This window comes from Oncorhynchus mykiss, chromosome 3 (assembly GCF_013265735.2).
Source record: "Oncorhynchus mykiss isolate Arlee chromosome 3, USDA_OmykA_1.1, whole genome shotgun sequence".
Classification (NCBI taxonomy): domain Eukaryota; kingdom Metazoa; phylum Chordata; class Actinopteri; order Salmoniformes; family Salmonidae; genus Oncorhynchus; species Oncorhynchus mykiss.
Genome location: NC_048567.1, coordinates 9,318,528 through 9,338,198, shown reverse-complemented (window position 1 = coordinate 9,338,198; position 19,671 = coordinate 9,318,528). Strand labels below are relative to the sequence as shown.

The 19,671-nt window shown below is 43.0% G+C and overlaps 1 protein-coding gene and 1 long non-coding RNA gene across 5 annotated transcripts in view; both read left to right on the top strand.

Moving 5' to 3' along the window:
* The first annotated feature begins 4,861 nt into the window (after positions 1–4,861).
* LOC110508538 (thrombospondin type-1 domain-containing protein 4-like) overlaps positions 4,862–19,671 on the top strand; it is a 99,889-nt gene continuing 85,079 nt past the window's right edge. The window contains exons 1-4 of one of the 2 annotated variants that reach the window (XM_036968118.1): positions 4,862–5,230; positions 6,686–6,749; positions 13,088–13,701; positions 14,169–14,985. In XM_036968118.1, the coding sequence (XP_036824013.1) occupies positions 5,208–5,230; positions 6,686–6,749; positions 13,088–13,701; positions 14,169–14,985 (1,518 nt within the window). In that variant the 5' untranslated portion in view covers positions 4,862–5,207. Of the gene's footprint in view, positions 5,231–6,685; positions 6,750–13,087; positions 13,741–14,168; positions 14,986–19,671 lie in introns of both variants that reach the window. The other variant, XM_036968114.1, reaches the window with a different exon arrangement.
* On the top strand, positions 15,831–18,553 carry LOC118945333. Of its 3 annotated transcripts, none has more exons than XR_005040492.1 (3): positions 15,831–16,222; positions 16,364–16,871; positions 18,494–18,553. It is a non-coding gene; the product is annotated as an uncharacterized LOC118945333 (long non-coding RNA). The 3 variants fall into 3 exon arrangements; XR_005040491.1 differs by lacking the exon at positions 18,494–18,553 and adding an exon at positions 18,297–18,340; XR_005040493.1 differs by lacking the exon at positions 18,494–18,553 and adding an exon at positions 18,297–18,340 and having other exon boundaries at positions 15,831–16,363; positions 16,546–16,871.

Here is a 19,671-nt window from a genome sequence, read left to right as displayed (position 1 = left end):
TGCCAAAAGACCACCCATTCTATTGGCCACCTCACTTACTGTCCAACTACCCTCCCTCCCTCTCCTTCTGTTCAGACTCAGCTATTCTTTCCTCTCTCTTAAGAATACACAGTCCTCTGCTTTGATCTGTCCATCTATAAGATGCCTCTGGAATGGAACAAATATTGACTCCATCTGACCCAGACAAATCCCTCCCTTCTTCCCTTTCCAGCTCTTTCAATTCAATTCAAGGGGCTTTATTGGCATGGGAAACATAACATTGCCAAAGCAAGTGAAGTAGATAATATACAAAGTGAAATAAAAAATAAAAATTAACAGTTAACATTACACTCACAGAAGTCACTCTCTCTCTCTCTCTCCTTTCTCTCTCTTTCTTTTTCTCTCTCAATTCAATTCAAGGGGCTTTTGGCATGGGAAACATATGTTTACATTTCAAGTGAATATCAAGTGAACTGGATAAACAAAAGTGAAATAAACAAACAAAAGTGAACAGTAAATATTCCAAAAGAATAAAGACATTTCAAATCTAATATTATGTCTGTATACAGTGTTGTAACGTTGTGCAAATAGTTAAAGTACAAAAGGGAAAATAAATATGGGTTGTATTTACAATGGTGTTTGTTCTTCACTGGTTGCCCTTTTATCGTGGCAACAGGTCACAAATCTTGCTGCTGTGATGGCACACTGTGGTATTTCACCCAATAGAAATGGGAATTTATCAAAATTGGATTTGTTTTCAAATTCTTTGTGGGTCTGTGTTATCTGAGGGAAATATGTGTCTCTAATATGGTCATACATTTGGCAGGAGGTCAGGAAGTGCAGCTCAGTTTCCACCACATTTTTTGGGCAGTCTGCACACAGCCTGCCTTCTCTTGATAGCCAGGTTTGCCTATGGCGACCATTCTCAATAGCAAGGCTATGCTCACTGAGTCTGTACATAGTCAAAGCTTTCCTTAAGGTTGGGTCAGGTATTCTGCCACTGTGTACTCTCTGTTTAGGACCAAATAGCATTCTAGTTTGCTCAGTTTTTTAAATTCTTTCCAATGTGTCAAGTAATTATCTTTTTGTTTTCTCATGATTTGGTTGGGTCTAATTGTGCTGTTGTCCTGGGGCTCTGTGGGGTGTGTTTGTGTTTGTGAACAGAGCCCCAGGACCAGCTTGCTTAGGGGACTCTTCGCCAGGTTAATCTCTCTGTAGGTGATGGCTTTGTTATGGAAGGTTTGGGAATCGCTTCCTTTTAGGTGGTTATAGAATTTAACGTCTCTTTTCTGGATTTTGATAATTAACAGGTATCGGCCTAATTCTGCTCTGCATACATTATTTGGTGTTTTATGTGGTACACTGAGGATATTTTTTCCGAATTTTACATGCAGTTTCAAATGGGTGTTTTTCCCATTTTGTGAATTCTTGGTTGGTGAGCGGACCCCAGACCTCACAACCATAAAGGGCAATGGGTTCTCTAACTGATAAAATTATTTTTTGCCAGTTCCTAATGGTATGTCAAATTTGATCCTCCTTTTGATGGCATAGAAGGCTCTCTCTCTCTCGCTCCGTCATTCATTCTTTCTCTACCCCCTCTTTGTCACTGTCTCCCCCTCTTTTACCCCTTTCTGCCTCCACCCTCTAACGTTGGGCCCCGTTCTCTCTCTAATTCATTAGCCCTTCTCTGTGTGTGTAGTATAGTATTAGGTCAGCCTTAAATTATATTGTTTATGAAGCTACTGAGGCGTTTTGATAGTCTTAGGATATGAGGATACACAGTGCATCCCCATAATACATCCTCTGTAAGGAAACTCATCATATCTGGTTCTGTTTACTAAACCCCTCTTCACTCTTCCTCTCTCTATCCCCCTCATCATTTTATATCCTCTCTCTCTCTCAACTCAACTCAACTCAAAGGGCTTTATTGACTTGGGAAACATGTTAACATCGCCAAAGCAAGTGAAATATGAAAGATAATTAACAAAAGTGAAATAAAGACTAAAAAATGTACAGTAAACATTACACTCACAAAAGTTCCAAAGGAATAGAGACATTTCAAATGTATATCTCTCTCTCTCTCCTGTTCCCAGAAAGCCTCATTAAACTTAGCACTCTGACAATGAAAGGGTCAAGGGTATGTGGCAAGAGTAAGAATGCCTGAGGTGTGTAGTGTCTATGTGTGTGGGTTGGTGTGTGAGGTTGCAAAGGGGTGCAGAGGTAGTTAGGGTGGGGGGATTATTGTTCCCCTGGGGTGGAACTGCCCTGAACCACAGTGCTATTACTCACTACAGCCACCTGAGACAAATAACAGATCTACAGTTATATACCACACACACACACCCTCTTGTGTGATATGGTGATTGCTTGCTAATCAGGGCTGTGTGGTTGGCCGTGTGTGTCTAACAGGTCCCACACTCTGGTTACTGCCTCTGAAATACAGGAAGAGGGATGGAGAGAAATAGAGAAGAGAGAATAATCAAGAGGAATATAGAAAAGTGTGGAGAAAGGGTCAGGAGGGTCAAGAGAGAGAGCGAGAACAAGAAAGAAAGGGGGAGCGATGGAGAAGGGCACACAGCACTGGAGAGATTACCATGGTGACCACACAAACACAAGCTGTTGTTACGCTTTGATAATGGATCAGTTCTGTTGAGTATCAATACGACAGCAGGTCTTTCACACACTATATAATACAGTGTAGTACTCTCTAATACAGTGTAGTACTCTCTAATACAGTGTAGTACTCTCTAATACAGTGTAGTACTCTCTAATATAGTGTAGTACTCTCTAATACAGTGTAGTACTCTCTAATACAGTGTAGTGCTCTCTAATATAGTGTAGTACTCTCTAATATAGTGTAGTACTCTCTAATATAGTGTAGTACTCTCTAATACAGTGTAGTACTCTCTAATACAGTGTAGTGCTCTCTAATACAGTGTAGTACTCTCTAATACAGTGTAGTACTCTCTAATACAGTGTAGTACTCTCTAATACAGTGTAGTACTCTCTAATACAGTGTAGTACTCTCTAATACAGTGTAGTACTCTCTAATATAGTGTAGTACTCTCTAATACAGTGTAGTACTCTCTAATACAGTGTAGTGCTCTCTAATATAGTGTAGTACTCTCTAATACAGTGTAGTACTCTCTAATACAGTGTAGTACTCTCTAATACAGTGTAGTACTCTCTAATACAGTGTAGTGCTCTCTAATACAGTGTAGTGCTCTCTAATACAGTGTAGTACTCTCTAATACAGTGTAGTGCTCTCTAATACAGTGTAGTACTCTCTAATACAGTGTAGTACTCTCTAATACAGTGTAGTACTCTCTAATACAGTGTAGTACTCTCTAATACAGTGTAGTACTCTCTAATACAGTGTAGTACTCTCTAATACAGTGTAGTGCTCTCTAATACAGTGTAGTGCTCTCTAATACAGTGTAGTACTCTCTAATACAGTGTAGTGCTCTCTAATACAGTGTAGTACTCTCTAATACAGTGTAGTACTCTCTAATACAGTGTAGTACTCTCTAATACAGTGTAGTACTCTCTAATACAGTGTAGTACTCTCTAATACAGTGTAGTGCTCTCTAATACAGTGTAGTACTCTCTAATACAGTGTAGTACTCTCTAATACAGTGTAGTACTCTCTAATACAGTGTAGTTAGTTACAGTATAGGCTACATCCTGTGATGCTGTGTGTGTTTATCCTCATCATTTCATACAACAGAATGTTAGTGTGACAGATGTAATCATAAGCCAGTTGTATAATGTGGTTCAGGGTTTAGATTGGCTTAGACCAGTGTTTGGTGTAGCTAATCACCATCTCTGTACTGTAGTCATGTTGTGTTTCTGCTGGCCAAGAAAAGCACACTGTCCTCTGAGACCAGTAGCTCTGTGTTAGATCAGACATACCCATACACACATTGCCCCCCCCCCCCCCCCCCTCTCGCTCTCTCTCTCCCACCCTTCTTTCTCTCTCCCACCCTCCCCTCTTCCCCTCTAGTGTTGAACTCATAAACCTGTGGCAAACGCAGCGGGAGGCAGTGACAATTCACTCAGGCCAGTCTTATCGGTGTTTGCAGACAACAAATAATGCCACTAAACTTACTGCCGCGCCAGTTCCAGTTATGCTTTTGACCCGAAAATCATCGCCACCCCTCTGCTCCTCAACCGCTCCCCAACCACTCTCTCTCTCTCTGATGTGGTATCGCGCGCGCTGCGCTTTGGGTCCACTTGTATTATCGCCCCTCCAGATTTGGAACGCAACGCGGTCAATTGCTTCCCTCAGGAACGCTCGCGCGCTGTACCATGTCACTTCTATTCCCGATTAAACCGGTTATAAAAACGGGTTGGGACCGATGCATGCCAATAACAAACACATCAGAACTAAAACATCTACAAAGACGGACATTTCAGAAGTTGATAACAATAAACTATGTGGGTGTGTCTGTTTCGTCTGTCGACTATTCTCATAAGATATTTGCATGATTGAGACAGTTCTGTGGAAGGATTCAGCCCCCCTAGTTCCAATAGACCTACGTTTCATAGTCGATGTTGTAAAACAGTAATCTTGAATTGTTTTTATTTAATTTATTGGCTCTAAAACAATAAGGGTGTTGCGTGCGCGCCACGGGGTGCTACTGTCAGCGCTGCCAACTCTGAGCTCCATGAGCAGTTGTCAACAATGAGTTGATGATTATTAGTGATCAGAAAAAGTCTGTACAATAGAACATTCTTATATAGGGTTGTTGTACAACTCAGAAAGCGGCTCTCAATTACTCAATTATAGATTAGTCAGAGGGGTGCCCGCGTGTGTGATATGGAAGGGAGAGAGAGACAGAGAGAGACTGAGAGAGAGAGAGTTGTGTAATCTGTCCATTTTGTATCGCTCTTTTCTCCCCTTCAGGCCCCCCGGCTGCCAGACGTCACACCAGTTTAAAACAAGGACAAAAAAAGTTGTCGGGTGAACGAGAGAAAAAAAACTCTGAAACCCTTCCCCGATCCGAATCCAGGGAGGAGTGAGTGAGTGTGACAGAACGAGGGGGACCGAGAGAGAGAGAGCACGCGAAGGAACCTTCTCTCACAGCCACACAGAAGACAGTGGGTGTTCTGACTATCACCGAAAGGAACTGATAATAACTCACCCCGGGAGTCAACGAAAACACATATACGGTGGTCAGAAAGTCGTTACCGGAGGGGAAATACTTCAGGGCGAGGCCACGGAGAGAATGCGTCTCAGGTTTCTGTACAGGTAAATTGGGGGGACTCTATTGACCGATAACCTGCTCCACGCTTTCATGTGTGCGAAATGTTTCTAACCAAATTTTATTTCAGTGGGGATGTAGCCTACAGTAAGTGTAGTAGTGTACAGTAAGTATATGTTATCAATACGCATTTAAAACTGTTGAAAGGTCAACTGTTGTGAATAAAGATCCTGTGTGTGCTATATAGGTGAAGCGTACACGCGCATGTGTTGCGTTGCATCGGCACCATATGTAGAAGGAATTTTCCCTCGGGCTGGGGTTGAGGTTAAAACTCACTGTGTCTGGGCAGATTTTGTAACAGTTCCCACTCTCCCTCCCTGTCCACCTTCTCTCGCTCTCCGTTTTTATTCTACAATGTGCCACTGTAAAGAGAAACGTGGACGCGGGTAGGGGGTCGTTAGTTCAGGCTGAGCGGATCTGTTGTGTCAGGCTGTGCGGGACCTTTGTCTGTGGTTTTGGGATAATTGTTTAGTCTAGTGTGGGCCTGGGGACTGTGGGGAGGGTTTCAGTCGGAGGGGAGACGGCGGCGGAGAAACGTTGGAGAAACTGCACCAGTCACAGCGGATTTGTGGCCTGCGGATTTGTGATTGCGGTGATGTTATGGGATTGTGGTGTGTCTTCACAGTTCCCACAATAATTGTGTTGGTGCATCTCAAATCATCTACTTTAGCCCAGTGCTCATGCGTCTGTGTCCTGAGTTTGTAGCTATATAAAAGCACTTTAAAGGAACCTATAATCATGTGGCCAATATAAACCAAAGCCGGAGGCCCCTCTCTCCAAGTCTCAAACTATTAAAACAAATGTACATGATGATTTGGGATTGCGAGTGATTGCGTTTGGATGTGGGCTTGTGTGTTTAAAAGCCACAGGGTGTGGACAGGTGGGAGGAAAAACACGGCTGATGTTTGGACGCATTAGTTTGTTTGCACCTTCTCGGCGCGGTCAGATTGATTGAGATGTATGCCGCTGAACCGCTGCTGAACCGCCAGGTCAAAGAAACAGTTATTCCTGAATTCACACGCGGCGCCGGGAAAAAAACGACGCATGGTGTGCACCTCTAACATAGCAAGGTCTGGAACATTCGACAGTGTCAACTGAACTGCTGAGAGTTAGTTTTACAGTATGTCCTATAATGAAAGAAAACACATTATGCATGGTGCTTTTACTCATGATAGAACGTTTATTAAACAGCTACTAGACAGGCTCTGGACTGTTAGGGAAAGAGAAGTATGTGTTGACTATTAAATTATATCATTTATGAAGCTACTGAGGCATTTTGATAGTCTTAGGATATGAGGATACACAGTGCATCCCCATAATACATCCTCTGTAAGGAAACTCATCATATCTGGTTCTGTTTACTAAACCCCGCTTCACTCTTCCTCTCTCTATCCCCCTCATCGTTTTATATCCTCTCTCTCTCTTCCTTACCCCTCTCTCAGGATTTATGCCCTGTGTTGTTTTGTGGCAGTCACATCCTCTCTGACCAAGGCTGAGAAGAAAAAGGTGAGCAGTGGTTTTACCATAGTGATGGTGATTTGAGGCGATTAGTGTCTGTAATCGTAGTTTAGGCTTCTGGTGGATCAGCCCATGAAAGCCTGCAGTGAGTGGTGCACCATCTCACTGTGTGACCAGTGGTCAGTTCTGGCGCCGGGTCAGTGGTCGTGAGTCAGTAATGGTCTCGGCTCTGTGTCAGCTGTGTTTTTGTGATGTCACTCATTACCGAAGTCCCTTGGTGGCGGAGTGGTCCCCTGACACAGATACAGAGACAGATACAGAGACAGAGACACAGAGACAGAGACACAGAGACACAGAGACACAGAGACACAGAGACACAGAGACAGAGACAGAGACAGGTGTGGCTGTTATTTGACCTATTGTAGCCCTGGACATGCTCAGAAATAGAACACACACACACACACACACACACACACACACACACACACACACACACACACACACACACACACACACAGCTCTGAGTTATGAAATGAGAAACAGATCCACAGAGGAACACATCAAAGCCTTGCCTGTTACACATGCACACACAGCGCACTGGGTTCAGCATGCCAGGCCAGAGCTGGCTTTGCCACAGCACTTCCACAAGGCCATCCATCCATATTCCACAAGGTTGATGATTTTATTCCTCAGTTCATAAAACTGCTTTAAAGCTACTGCCAGCATAAGTGAACTTAGCTTAGACGTCTTCTATTTCCTAGCCCGCTGAACAACATCTAGGGATTCTGGCAGTGAAACTTTGACACCAATTGAAGGCAGATTTGCTCAGGCAGGGGCCAACAGAACCAGAGAGGCCTGTCTAGGAAACACTTGTTACATGTTTACTACATGTTTATCCAACCAGCACTTACAGTCTCACGTCAGAATTAGACCTTCATCCATGTTTCTCAAACGTCAAACTTCAAAGATGTTCCAAACATCAAATTTCAAAGTGTTTAAGGGTAAGTTTAGGCATTTATTTGCATATTTTTTAATGTTTAGTTAACCCATCCTCCACCCCTCTTAGGAAGACAAGTATTTTATATATATATTTTTTTACAGCTTTTCTGCTACATATACATATATTTTACATATACATTTTACATACACAATGTGTATTGTGAAAGATCATACACATTTTTACATACATGGTACTTTTATATAAAGCAATCATATAACAATAATACATTACCAAACAAAAAGCTCTTTAATCCCACCCCTCCGCCACTCTCAGCCCATCCCACCTATCACCATAGACCTCAGCTCTTTAATCCCACCCCTCAGCCACACTCAGCCCATCCCACCTATCACCATAGACTTCAGCTCTTTAATCCCACCCCTCAGCCATTCTCAGCCCATCCCACCTATCACCATAGATCTCAGCTCTTTAATCCCACCCCTCAGCCACTCTCAGCCCATCCCACCTATCACCATAGACCTCAGCTCTTTAATACCACCCCTCAGCCACTCTCAGCCCATCCCACCTATCACCATAGACCTCAGCTCTTTAATCCCACCCCTCAGCCATTCTCAGCCCATCCCACCTATCACCATAGACCTCAGCTCTTTAATCCCACCCCTCAGCCACTCTCAGCCCATCCCACCTATCACCATAGACCTCAGCTCTTTAATCCCACCCCTCAGCCACACTCAGCCCATCCCACCTATCACCATAGACTTCAGCTCTTTAATCCCACCCCTCAGCCACACTCAGCCCATCCCACCTATCACCATAGACCTCAGCTCTTTAATCCCACCCCTTAGCCACTCTCAGCCCATCCCACCTATCACCATAGACCTCAGCTCTTTAATCCCACCCCTCAGCCACTCTCAGCCCATCCCACCTATCACCATAGACCTCAGCTCTTCAATACCACCCCTCAGCCACTCTCAGCCCATCCCACCTATCACCATAGACCTCAGCTCTTTAATCCCACCCCTCAGCCACTCTCAGCCCATCCCACCTATCACCATAGACCTCAGCTCTTTAATCCCACCCCTCAGCCACTCTCAGCCCATTCCACCTATCACCATAGACCTCAAGCTCTTTAATACCACCCCTCAGCCACTCTCAGCCCATCCCACCTATCACTATAGACCTCAGCTCTTTAATCCCACCCCTCAGCCACTCTCAGCCCATTCCACCTATCACCCTCATTTGATTTCCATGTGCCATATATTTTTCAATTGAGCTGTGATGTTTTACATACATTTAGAATCTTTCTAATTCTATAGTATCCACAGATTGTGAGCTAAAGATGAAAGCCTTTCCTACGAGTATTATTATGTTATTTATTTATTCAAAATCGCCCAAAACTGCTATTTGTAAGGTTAATTTTAAATGAATGTTGTGATTTTCTTCACCATTCCTGAACCTGTGACCAGAAACAAGCTACATAGGGGCAATACCAGAATACATTATGTAGTGATTCTGTCTCATCGCAGCAAAATCTACAGAGCTGAGATTCTTGTATGCCCCATATACAGTGGGGCAAAAAAAGTATTTAGTCAGCCACCAATTGTGCAAAATCTCCCACTTAAAAAAAATGAGAGAGGCCTGTAATTTTCATCATAGGTACACTTCAACTATGACAGACAAAATGAGAAAAAAAAATCCAGAAAATCACATTATAGGATTTTAATTAATTTATTTGCAAATTATGGTGGAAAATAAGTATTTGGTCAGTAACAAAAGTTTATCTCAATACTTTGTTATATACCCTTTGTTGGCAATGACAGAGGTCAAACGTTTTCTGTAAGTCTTCACAAGGTTTTCACACACTGTTGCTGGTGTCAACATTTTGGGCCTCAAATGAAACAGGTATATTTTCTATTTATGCCAATTCCTTTCAGCCAATTTGTATCTTTAATTTATGGAAAGCAAACAAGTTTGTTACCTTCTCCCCTTTCCACTTGCCTCCTCCATATTTGTGGTAATGCTGCAATCAGTTGGTTGTAAGTCTGGATTGAGCAGACATTCTCATATATTTTCAATAGCAGCTATTGAAAATATATGGGAATGCCTGCGTATAACTCCACCGTTTTTATTCATAATATCATTTATAAATATAATTCCATTTTTTTTAAATCCATAAAGAATGTGTTTTTATTAATCAGTATATTTGAGTTTAACCATAACATTTGTTGTAATATTTTTTCTACCTTTTCTGGAGGAAAAACTGAAATTGTTTAACCTTTCTAACCCTCGACAACATTCCGCTGAAAAGCCAGCGTGCAAAGGTTTTTTTTTTTTTTTTGAAATATGTAACTTTCACACATTAACAAGTCCAATACAGCAAATGAGAGATAAATATCTTGTTAATCTACCCATTATGTCCGATTTCAAAAATGCTTTACAGCGAAAGCACAACATATGATTATGTTAGGTCATAGCCAAGTCAAAAAAACACACAGCCATTTTTCCAGCCAAAGATAGGAGTCACAAAAAAACACAAATAGAGATAAAATTAATTAATCACTAACCTTTGATGATCTTCACCAGATGACACTCATAGGACATCATGTTACACAATACATGTATGTTTTGTTTGATAATGTGCATATTTATATCCAAAAATCTCAGTTTACATTGGCGCGTTACATGCAGTAATGTTTTGATTCCAAAACAACCGTTGATTTAGCAGAAATACTCATAATAAACATTGATAAAATATACAACTGTTATTCACAGAATTAAAGATAGACTTCCCCTTAATGCAACCGCTGTGTCAGATATAAAAAAAACTTTATGGAAAAAGCATAATCTGAGAACGGCGCTCAGAACCCAAAACAGCCAGAGGAATATCCGCCATTTTGGAGTCAACAGAAGCTGGAAATAACACCATAAATATTCACTTACCTTTGATGATCTTTATCAGAAGGCACTCCCAGGAATCCCAGTTCGACAATAAATGACTGATTTGTTCCATAAAGTCCATAATTTATGTCCAAAATAGCCACTTGTTGTTAGCGTGTTGAGCCCAGTAATCCATCTTCATGAGGCGCAGGCACTTCGTCCAGACAAAAACTCGAAAAGTTCCGTTACAGTCCTAGTAGTAGAATCCTCATTCAAGTTTCTAAAGACGGTTGACATCTAGTGGAAGCCGTAGGAAGTGCAACTTTATCCATATCTCAATGTATATTCGGTAGGCCAAGCTTTGAAAAACTACAAACCTCAGATGTCCCACTTCCTGGTTGGATTTTTCTCAGGTTTTCGCCTGCCAAATGAGTTCTGTTATACTCACAGACATCATTCAAACAGTTTTAGAAACTTCAGAGTGTTTCCTATCCAATATTAATAATAATATGCATATATTAGCATCTGGGACAGAGTAAGAGGCAGTTCACTCTGGGCACGCTATTCATCCAAAAGTGAAAATGCTGCCCCCTATTAAGAAAGGGCGATACTTTAAACAAAATGTCATTTTCAATTACAGAAATGTACAACTTCTTGGAAATTAAAGTTGTAATCTGTATAAAGGCAAAAGGACAATTTTTGAATAAAGGATGAACCTTTCTTAATAATCTGCTGTATAACTACTTTATGTTTTAATATAACTTATGTATGAGTAAAGCTTTTAGTAAGAGGTTTAAAGCTTTAATATTGACTAATTTAGCCCCCCAAACTCATATTCATTATATAAATAGGCACGTTTAATTTTGTCTTGCTTAGTATTCCAAATAAAATGTAATATTTTTTTGCTCATATGATTTAAAAAAACTACTCGTCTGGAGTAGGCAGCGCCATTAGTAAGAAAGTAAACTGTGATAGGACCAAAGAGTTAATCAATGTGATTTTTCCATAAATAGACAAGTGTTTGCCTCTCCATGGTGGCGGACTTGAGGAAAAACTTGCAACCTTCAACATGCAACCTTTTGCATCAGCGTACATTGACACTTGTTTTTATCCCCTGGATTTCTAACTCCTTGATGTTCTTGTTGGATCTCATTTTAATAGCTAGCATTTCAATGGACATAATAAATAGATATGGAGACAACGGACAGCCTTGTTTTACTCCTCTTAAAAGCTCAATACTCTCTGAGAAGTAACCATTATTTACTATTTTACATCTGGGGTTGCTGTACATAACTTTTAACCCATTGTATAAGAGATTCACAGAATATAAAGTAATCCAGGCATTTATATATACATTCTAGTTGTTCTTTATCAAACACTGTTGAAAAATCTGCTATGAAGACCAGGCCTGATATCTTTGATGTTACATAATGTTCAATTGTTTCAAGTAATTGTCGTATATTATCTCCAATATATCGTCCAAACCTGTCTGATCAGGATGAACAATATCTGGTAAAACCTTTTTATTCTATGTGCTATGCATTTCGCCAGGATTTTTGGTGCCTCCAGTTTTATAAATGGACTGGATCTTTATACTTACCACCAGGGTCCTGTTTTAGTAGTAATGAAATCAGACCTTCTTGTTGAGTACCTGAACGTCTACAAATTTAAAATATGCTAATAATGGAGTAATTAAAACATGCTAATAATGGATCTTTGAGGACATCAAAAAGGTCTGATATACCTCTACTGGTATACCATCAAGCCATGGTGTTTTTCCAAGCTGAAAACATTTAATTGCCTCAAAAGATTCCTCTTAAGTAAGTTGGCCTTCACACAGGTCTTTCTGTAAATGTGTTAATTTTACATTATTAATAATATTATTAGGAAATAAATATTTACAGTTAACATCATTCAGTGGAAATGGAGGAGACTGAAAAGAAAACATTATATTTTGCTTTCAAAATATAATTTGGTGAATCATGGATCTTTTTCGTAACATTTCTATGATAAAGATTCAAGAAAACACTTGTGTATTTTTCACAATTTTCCATCCAATTCGCTTTATTCTTGTAAAACATTACACTTGATCGTTCTTGAATAAGTACCTCCAATTCTTTTTGTTTTTCCTCTAACCAATTTTGTCCTTCTTTAGGCATTAACTCTGCATTTTTAAGGTTAGGGTTAAGTTTAGGAATTAACTCAGAAATCTTAAGGTTAGGCATGAACTCTGAATGGTTAAGGTAAGGGTTAAGGTTTGGGATAGGCTTTAAACAAAAACTTCAAAAACAACTTTCTATCACTGGATTTCAACATGCAACCTTTTGCATCAGAGGCAGACGCCCATCCACCATCCCCGTCCACAACACCCTTGAATGTAACAGCGCTCACTGTTGTCCCTAGTGGCTGGTTCCCACATCATCTCCCAACATCCTCAGACATGGATGGATGTCTAGTACTGACTTGTATCACGGGTGACCTGGCTGGTTTATCATATTGCTGATCTGTTCTTGTGTGTGTGTGTGTGTGTGTGTTCGTGTTCGTGTTCCAGGCGACGGGCAGAAGATCCCGGCAGGTGGACAATAGTCCGGAGGGGTTGTGGTCTGCCTGGGAGGAGTGGTCAGGATGTTCTCAGAGCTGTGGAGTGGGCGTGTCACAGAGAACCAGAAAGTGTGAAGCCCCTCCCCGTTCTCTAACTCCTCCCCTCTCCCACTCTCTTCCAAACTGGGGGGGTTCATCGTTCCTCCCAGGGAGGGCCGGGGGTCCCAACCATGGCTCTGTCATCTCCGCCATCCGCCCCTTCTACTCCCCTCATTACTCTAGGAACCAGCCATCCCAGTACGGGGGAGGAGGTGGGGGAGGGACAGAGAGACAGCCAGACCCCTTCTATCCCCCCTCACTCCCATCATCCAATCAGAACCCAGGACTGTCTCTCTATCGGGACACTCCTATAGGAGGAGGGGCAGGAGCTGTGCCAGCGCAGTCCTCCAATCCCACGTCTCCCCTCTATCGCCCGGAATTCTCATCACCCAATCAGGGACCAGGTTCTGTTTACCGTTCCCCCTCATTTCCTGCCCCCCCATCCAGCTACAGCCAACCAGCACATGCCGCCCGCCAGCCAGCCAATCCTGGAACAGGGAGGGTGGGAGGAAGTGGGAGCAGAAGGTCAGTGTTGCCCAATAGGGGGGCTCTGCCTGCTAGTAGGTGAGTATGATTGGATGATAGTGTTGGCAAGGAAACTGTTTACTGTAGATGTTGTGTAAATGTTGTTTTAGACGTCATGTAAATGTTAAGACGTTGTTGTTAAGGCGTTAGTAGTATGAGTTGAGTCATTCGGTTGATGTGAGTCATGGGAGTGTGAGTTGCTGTGCCATTAGATCACTAGTTCTGCTCAATATCATGACCTCCATACAGATAGACTCCTTAGGGCTCTCACTCTCCTGTGCTCCTCCAACTCTCACTGTAGGCTGTAAGCTGTTGGCTCCAGTTGTGGAGAATGTCAATCATTTTAAGAGCAGATAAGAGTTCTGTCATCATGTGTAATATTTCCCTGTCTAACCCCCCCCCCCCCCTCTCCCTCTCTCTCCCTCTCTCTCTCTCTCTCTCTCTCTCTCTCTCTCTCTCTCTCTCAGGTCCTCTTCTATCCGTCCGGGTCAGTTTGGTTACGGCAGGGTTCCCTTCTCTCTGCCATTACACCGGCAAAACCGGCAGGCCCGCCACACTGAGCACGGCAATGCTACCATAACAACCCTGGTACTAGAGACCGAGGGGCAGGAGGGAACTATTGTTAACATTGACCAAATGGACAGACCCGGAGAAGGAGAAGAGAAGAGGAGGGGAGAGAAGGAGAGGGAGGGAGGCAAGAACCACGAAGGGAATAGGGGAGAGAGGGAGCATGAGAGGAGAGAGGAGGAGAGGAAGACAGAGGGGGAGAGTACGGAGTCACCTGTTGCTAAGGCATTGCTAACAACAACCATAGCTAAACCAGAAAGGAATGGACAGAGGGACATTGACACTCACAGACAGACGGACAGACCGAGACAAGCTGCTGCAGAGCGAGGGAGGGAGAGAGGGAGAGAAAGAGAGAGAGTGCCCTCGACCCTCCCTCACTCACACAGGCCATCTCCCTTCCAGCCCAACCACGACAGAATCATTGATAGACGCGCCCCTCCTCCCCTCCCCCCTCTGCCTCACTCCTACCCCCCCCCTCTCTCTCACCCCTACTCACCCCCTCTCCACCGCTCCTCCCCCGAGCACAGAGAGAGAGATGGGTTCAACCCTCAGCTCCAATCCCCTCACCCTAGACCCCCCCAACCCAACATCTACCCCCTACAACAACAGCAGCACCCCCACCCCCTGGCCGAGGGGGAGACAGGGGGACAGAGATTACCCCCCCAGAACTACAGGTGTTCGGGAGCAGAGAATGAGTATCGTCGGTGCTTCTCCCAGGTAAGAGCAGATGCCTTGGGTCTTGAAATGCCTCAGTGGTTGGAGTGAAGAGTTAGTATACCAGTAGTTAACTAGGAGGTGGTTCCTGTATGAGTGTAGAGTTAGTAACACCAGTATTAACTAGGAGCTGGTTCTCCCAGGTAAGAGCAGATGCCTTGGGTCTTGAAATGCCTCAGTGGTTGGAGTGTAGAGTTAGTATACCAGTATTAACTAGGAGGTGCTTCTCCCAGGTAAGAGCAGATGCCTTGGGTCTTGAAATGCCTCAGTGGTTGGAGTGAAGAGTTAGTATACCAGTATTAACTAGGAGGTGGTTCCTGTATGAGTGTAGAGTTAGTAACACCAGTAGTTAACTAGGAGCTGGTTCTCCCAGGTAAGAGCAGATGCCTTGGGTCTTGAAATGCCTCAGTGGTTGGAGTGAAGAGTTAGTATACCAGTAGTTAACTAGGAGGTGCTTCTCCCAGGTAAGAGCAGATGCCTTGGGTCTTGAAATGCCTCAGTGGTTGGAGTGAAGAGTTAGTAACACCAGTATTAACTAGGAGCTGGTTCTCCCAGGTAAGAGCAGATGCCTTGGGTCTTGAAATGCCTCAGTGGTTGGAGTGAAGAGTTAGTATACCAGTAGTTAACTAGGAGGTGGTTCCTGTATGAGTGTAGAGTTAGTAACACCAGTATTAACTAGGAGGTGGTTCCTGTATGAGTGTAGAGTTAGTAACACCAGTATTAACTAGGAGCTAGTTCCTGTATGAGTGTAGAGTTAGTAACACCAGTATTAACTAGGAGCTGGTTCTCCCAGGTAAGAGCAGATGCCTTGGGTTTTGAAATGCCTCAGTGGTTGGAGTGAAGAGTTAGTATACCAGTAGTTAACTAGGAGGTGGTTCCTGTATGAGTGTAGAGTTAGTAACACCAGTATTAACTAGGAGGTGCTTCTCCCAGGTAAGAGCAGATGCCTTGGGTCTTGAAATGCCTCAGTGGTTGGAGTGAAGAGTTAGTATACCAGTAGTTAACTAGGAGGTGGTTCCTGTATGAGTGTAGAGTTAGTAACACCAGTATTAACTAGGAGCTGGTTCTCCCAGGTAAGAGCAGATGCCTTGGGTCTTGAAATGCCTCAGTGGTTGGAGTGTAGAGTTAGTATACCAGTATTAACTAGGAGGTGCTTCTCCCAGGTAAGAGCAGATGCCTTGGGTCTTGAAATGCCTCAGTGGTTGGAGTGAAGAGTTAGTATACCAGTATTAACTAGGAGGTGGTTCCTGTATGAGTGTAGAGTTAGTAACACCAGTAGTTAACTAGGAGCTGGTTCTCCCAGGTAAGAGCAGATGCCTTGGGTCTTGAAATGCCTCAGTGGTTGGAGTGAAGAGTTAGTATACCAGTAGTTAACTAGGAGGTGCTTCTCCCAGGTAAGAGCAGATGCCTTGGGTCTTGAAATGCCTCAGTGGTTGGAGTGAAGAGTTAGTAACACCAGTATTAACTAGGAGCTGGTTCTCCCAGGTAAGAGCAGATGCCTTGGGTCTTGAAATGCCTCAGTGGTTGGAGTGAAGAGTTAGTATACCAGTAGTTAACTAGGAGGTGGTTCCTGTATGAGTGTAGAGTTAGTAACACCAGTATTAACTAGGAGGTGGTTCCTGTATGAGTGTAGAGTTAGTAACACCAGTATTAACTAGGAGCTAGTTCCTGTATGAGTGTAGAGTTAGTAACACCAGTAGTTAACTAGGAGCTGGTTCTCCCAGGTAAGAGCAGATGCCTTGGGTCTTGAAATGCCTCAGTGGTTGGAGTGAAGAGTTAGTATACCAGTAGTTAACTAGGAGGTGGTTCCTGTATGAGTGTAGAGTTAGTAACACCAGTATTAACTAGGAGGTGGTTCCTGTATGAGTGTAGAGTTAGTAACACCAGTAGTTAACTAGGAGCTGGTTCTCCCAGGTAAGAGCAGATGCCTTGGGTCATGAAATGCCTCAGTGGTTGGAGTGAAGAGTTAGTATACCAGTAGTTAACTAGGAGGTGGTTCCTGTATGAGTGTAGAGTTAGTAACACCAGTATTAACTAGGAGGTGGTTCCTGTATGAGTGTAGAGTTAGTAACACCAGTATTAACTAGGAGGTGGTTCTCCCAGGTAAGAGCAGATGCCTTGGGTCTTGAAATGCCTCAGTGGTTGGAGTGAAGAGTTAGTATACCAGTAGTTAACTAGGAGGTGGTTCCTGTATGAGTGTAGAGTTAGTAACACCAGTATTAACTAGGAGCTGGTTCTCCCAGGTAAGAGCAGATGCCTTGGGTCTTGAAATGCCTCAGTGGTTGGAGTGAAGAGTTAGTATACCAGTAGTTAACTAGGAGGTGGTTCCTGTATGAGTGTAGAGTTAGTAACACCAGTATTAACTAGGAGCTGGTTCTCCCAGGTAAGAGCAGATGCCTTGGGTCTTGAAATGCCTCAGTGGTTGGAGTGAAGAGTTAGTATACCAGTAGTTAACTAGGAGGTGGTTCCTGTATGAGTGTAGAGTTAGTAACACCAGTATTAACTAGGAGCTGGTTCTCCCAGGTAAGAGCAGATGCCTTGGGTCTTGAAATGCCTCAGTGGTTGGAGTGAAGAGTTAGTATACCAGTAGTTAACTAGGAGGTGGTTCCTGTATGAGTGTGGAGTTAGTAACACCAGTATTAACTAGGAGGTGGTTCCTGTATGAGTGTAGAGTTAGTAACACCAGTATTAACTAGGAGGTGGTTCTCCCAGGTAAGAGCAGATGCCTTGGGTCTTGAAATGCCTCAGTGGTTGGAGTGAAGAGTTAGTATACCAGTAGTTAACTAGGAGGTGGTTCCTGTATGAGTGTGGAGTTAGTAACACCAGTATTAACTAGGAGGTGGTTCCTGTATGAGTGTAGAGTTAGTAACACCAGTATTAACTAGGAGGTGGTTCCTGTATGAGTGTGGAGTTAGTAACACCAGTATTAACTAGGAGGTGGTTCCTGTATGAGTGTAGAGTTAGTAACACCAGTATTAACTAGGAGGTGGTTCTCCCAGGTAAGAGCAGATGCCTTGGGTCTTGAAATGCCTCAGTGGTTGGAGTGAAGAGTTAGTATACCAGTAGTTAACTAGGAGGTGGTTCCTGTATGAGTGTGGAGTTAGTAACACCAGTAGTTAACTAGGAGGTGGTTCCTGTATGAGTGTGGAGTTAGTAACACCAGTATTAACTAGGAGATGGTTCCTGTATGAGTGTGGAGTTAGTAACACCAGTATTAACTAGGAGGAGGTTCCTGTATGAGTGTGGAGTTAGTAACACCAGTAGTTAACTAGGAGGTGGTTCCTGTATGAGTGTGGAGTTAGTAACACCAGTAGTTAACTAGGAGCTGGTTCCTGTATGAGTGTAGAGTTAGTAACACTAGTATTAACTAGGAGGTGGTTCCTGTATGAGTGTAGAGTTAGTAACACCAGTATTAACTAGGAGGTGGTTCCTGTATGAGTGTAGAGTTAGTAACACCAGTATTAACTAGGAGCTGGTTCTTGTATGAGTGTAGAGTTAGTAACACCAGTAGTTAACTAGGAGCTGGTTCCTGTATGAGTGTAGAGTTAGTAACACCAGTATTAACTATGAGCTGGTTCCTGTATGAGTGTAGAGTTAGTAACACCAGTAGTTAACTAGGAGCTGGTTCCTGTATGAGTGTAGAGTTAGTAACACCAGTATTAACTAGGAGCTGGTTCCTGTATGAGTGTAGAGTTAGTAACACCAGTAGTTAACTAGGAGCTGGTTCCTGTATGAGTGTAGAGTTAGTAACACCAGTAGTTAACTAGGAGGTGGTTCCTGTATGAGTGTGGAGTTAGTAACACCAGTATTAACTAGGAGGTGGTTCCTGTATGAGTGTAGAGTTAGTAACACCAGTAGTTAACTAGGACCTGGTTCCTGTATGAGTGTAGAGTTAGTATACCAGTAGTTAACTAGGACGTGGTTCCTGTATGAGTGTAGAGTTAGTAACACCAGTATTAACTAGGAGCTGGTTCCTGTATGAGTGTAGAGTTAGTAACACCAGTAGTTAACTAAGAGGTGGTTCCTGTATGAGTGTAGAGTTAGTAACACCAGTATTAACTAGGAGCTGGTTCCTGTATGAGTGTAGAGTTAGTAACACCAGTAGTTAACTAGGAGGTGGTTCCTGTATGAGTGTAGAGTTAGTAACACCAGTATTAACTAGGAGGTGGTTCCTGTATGAGTGTAGAGTTAGTAACACCAGTATTAACTAGGAGGTGGTTCCTGTATGAGTGTAGAGTTAGTAACACCAGTAGTTAACTAGGAGGTGGTTCCTGTATGAGTGTAGAGTTAGTAACACCAGTAGTTAACTAGGAGCTGGTTCCTGTATGAGTGTAGAGTTAGTAACACCAGTAGTTAACTAGGAGGTGGTTCCTGTATGAGAGTAGAGTTAGTAACACCAGTATTAACTAGGAGCTAGTTCCTGTATGAGTGTAGAGTTAGTAACACCAGTAGTTAACTAGGAGCTGGTTCCTGTATGAGTGTAGAGTTAGTAACACCAGTATTAACTAGGAGCTAGTTCCTGTATGAGTGTAGAGTTAGTAACACCAGTAGTTAACTAGGAGCTGGTTCCTGTATGAGTGTAGAGTTAGTAACACCAGTATTAACTAGGAGCTAGTTCCTGTATGAGTGTAGAGTTAGTAACACCAGTAGTTAACTAGGAGCTGGTTCCTGTATGAGTGTAGAGTTAGT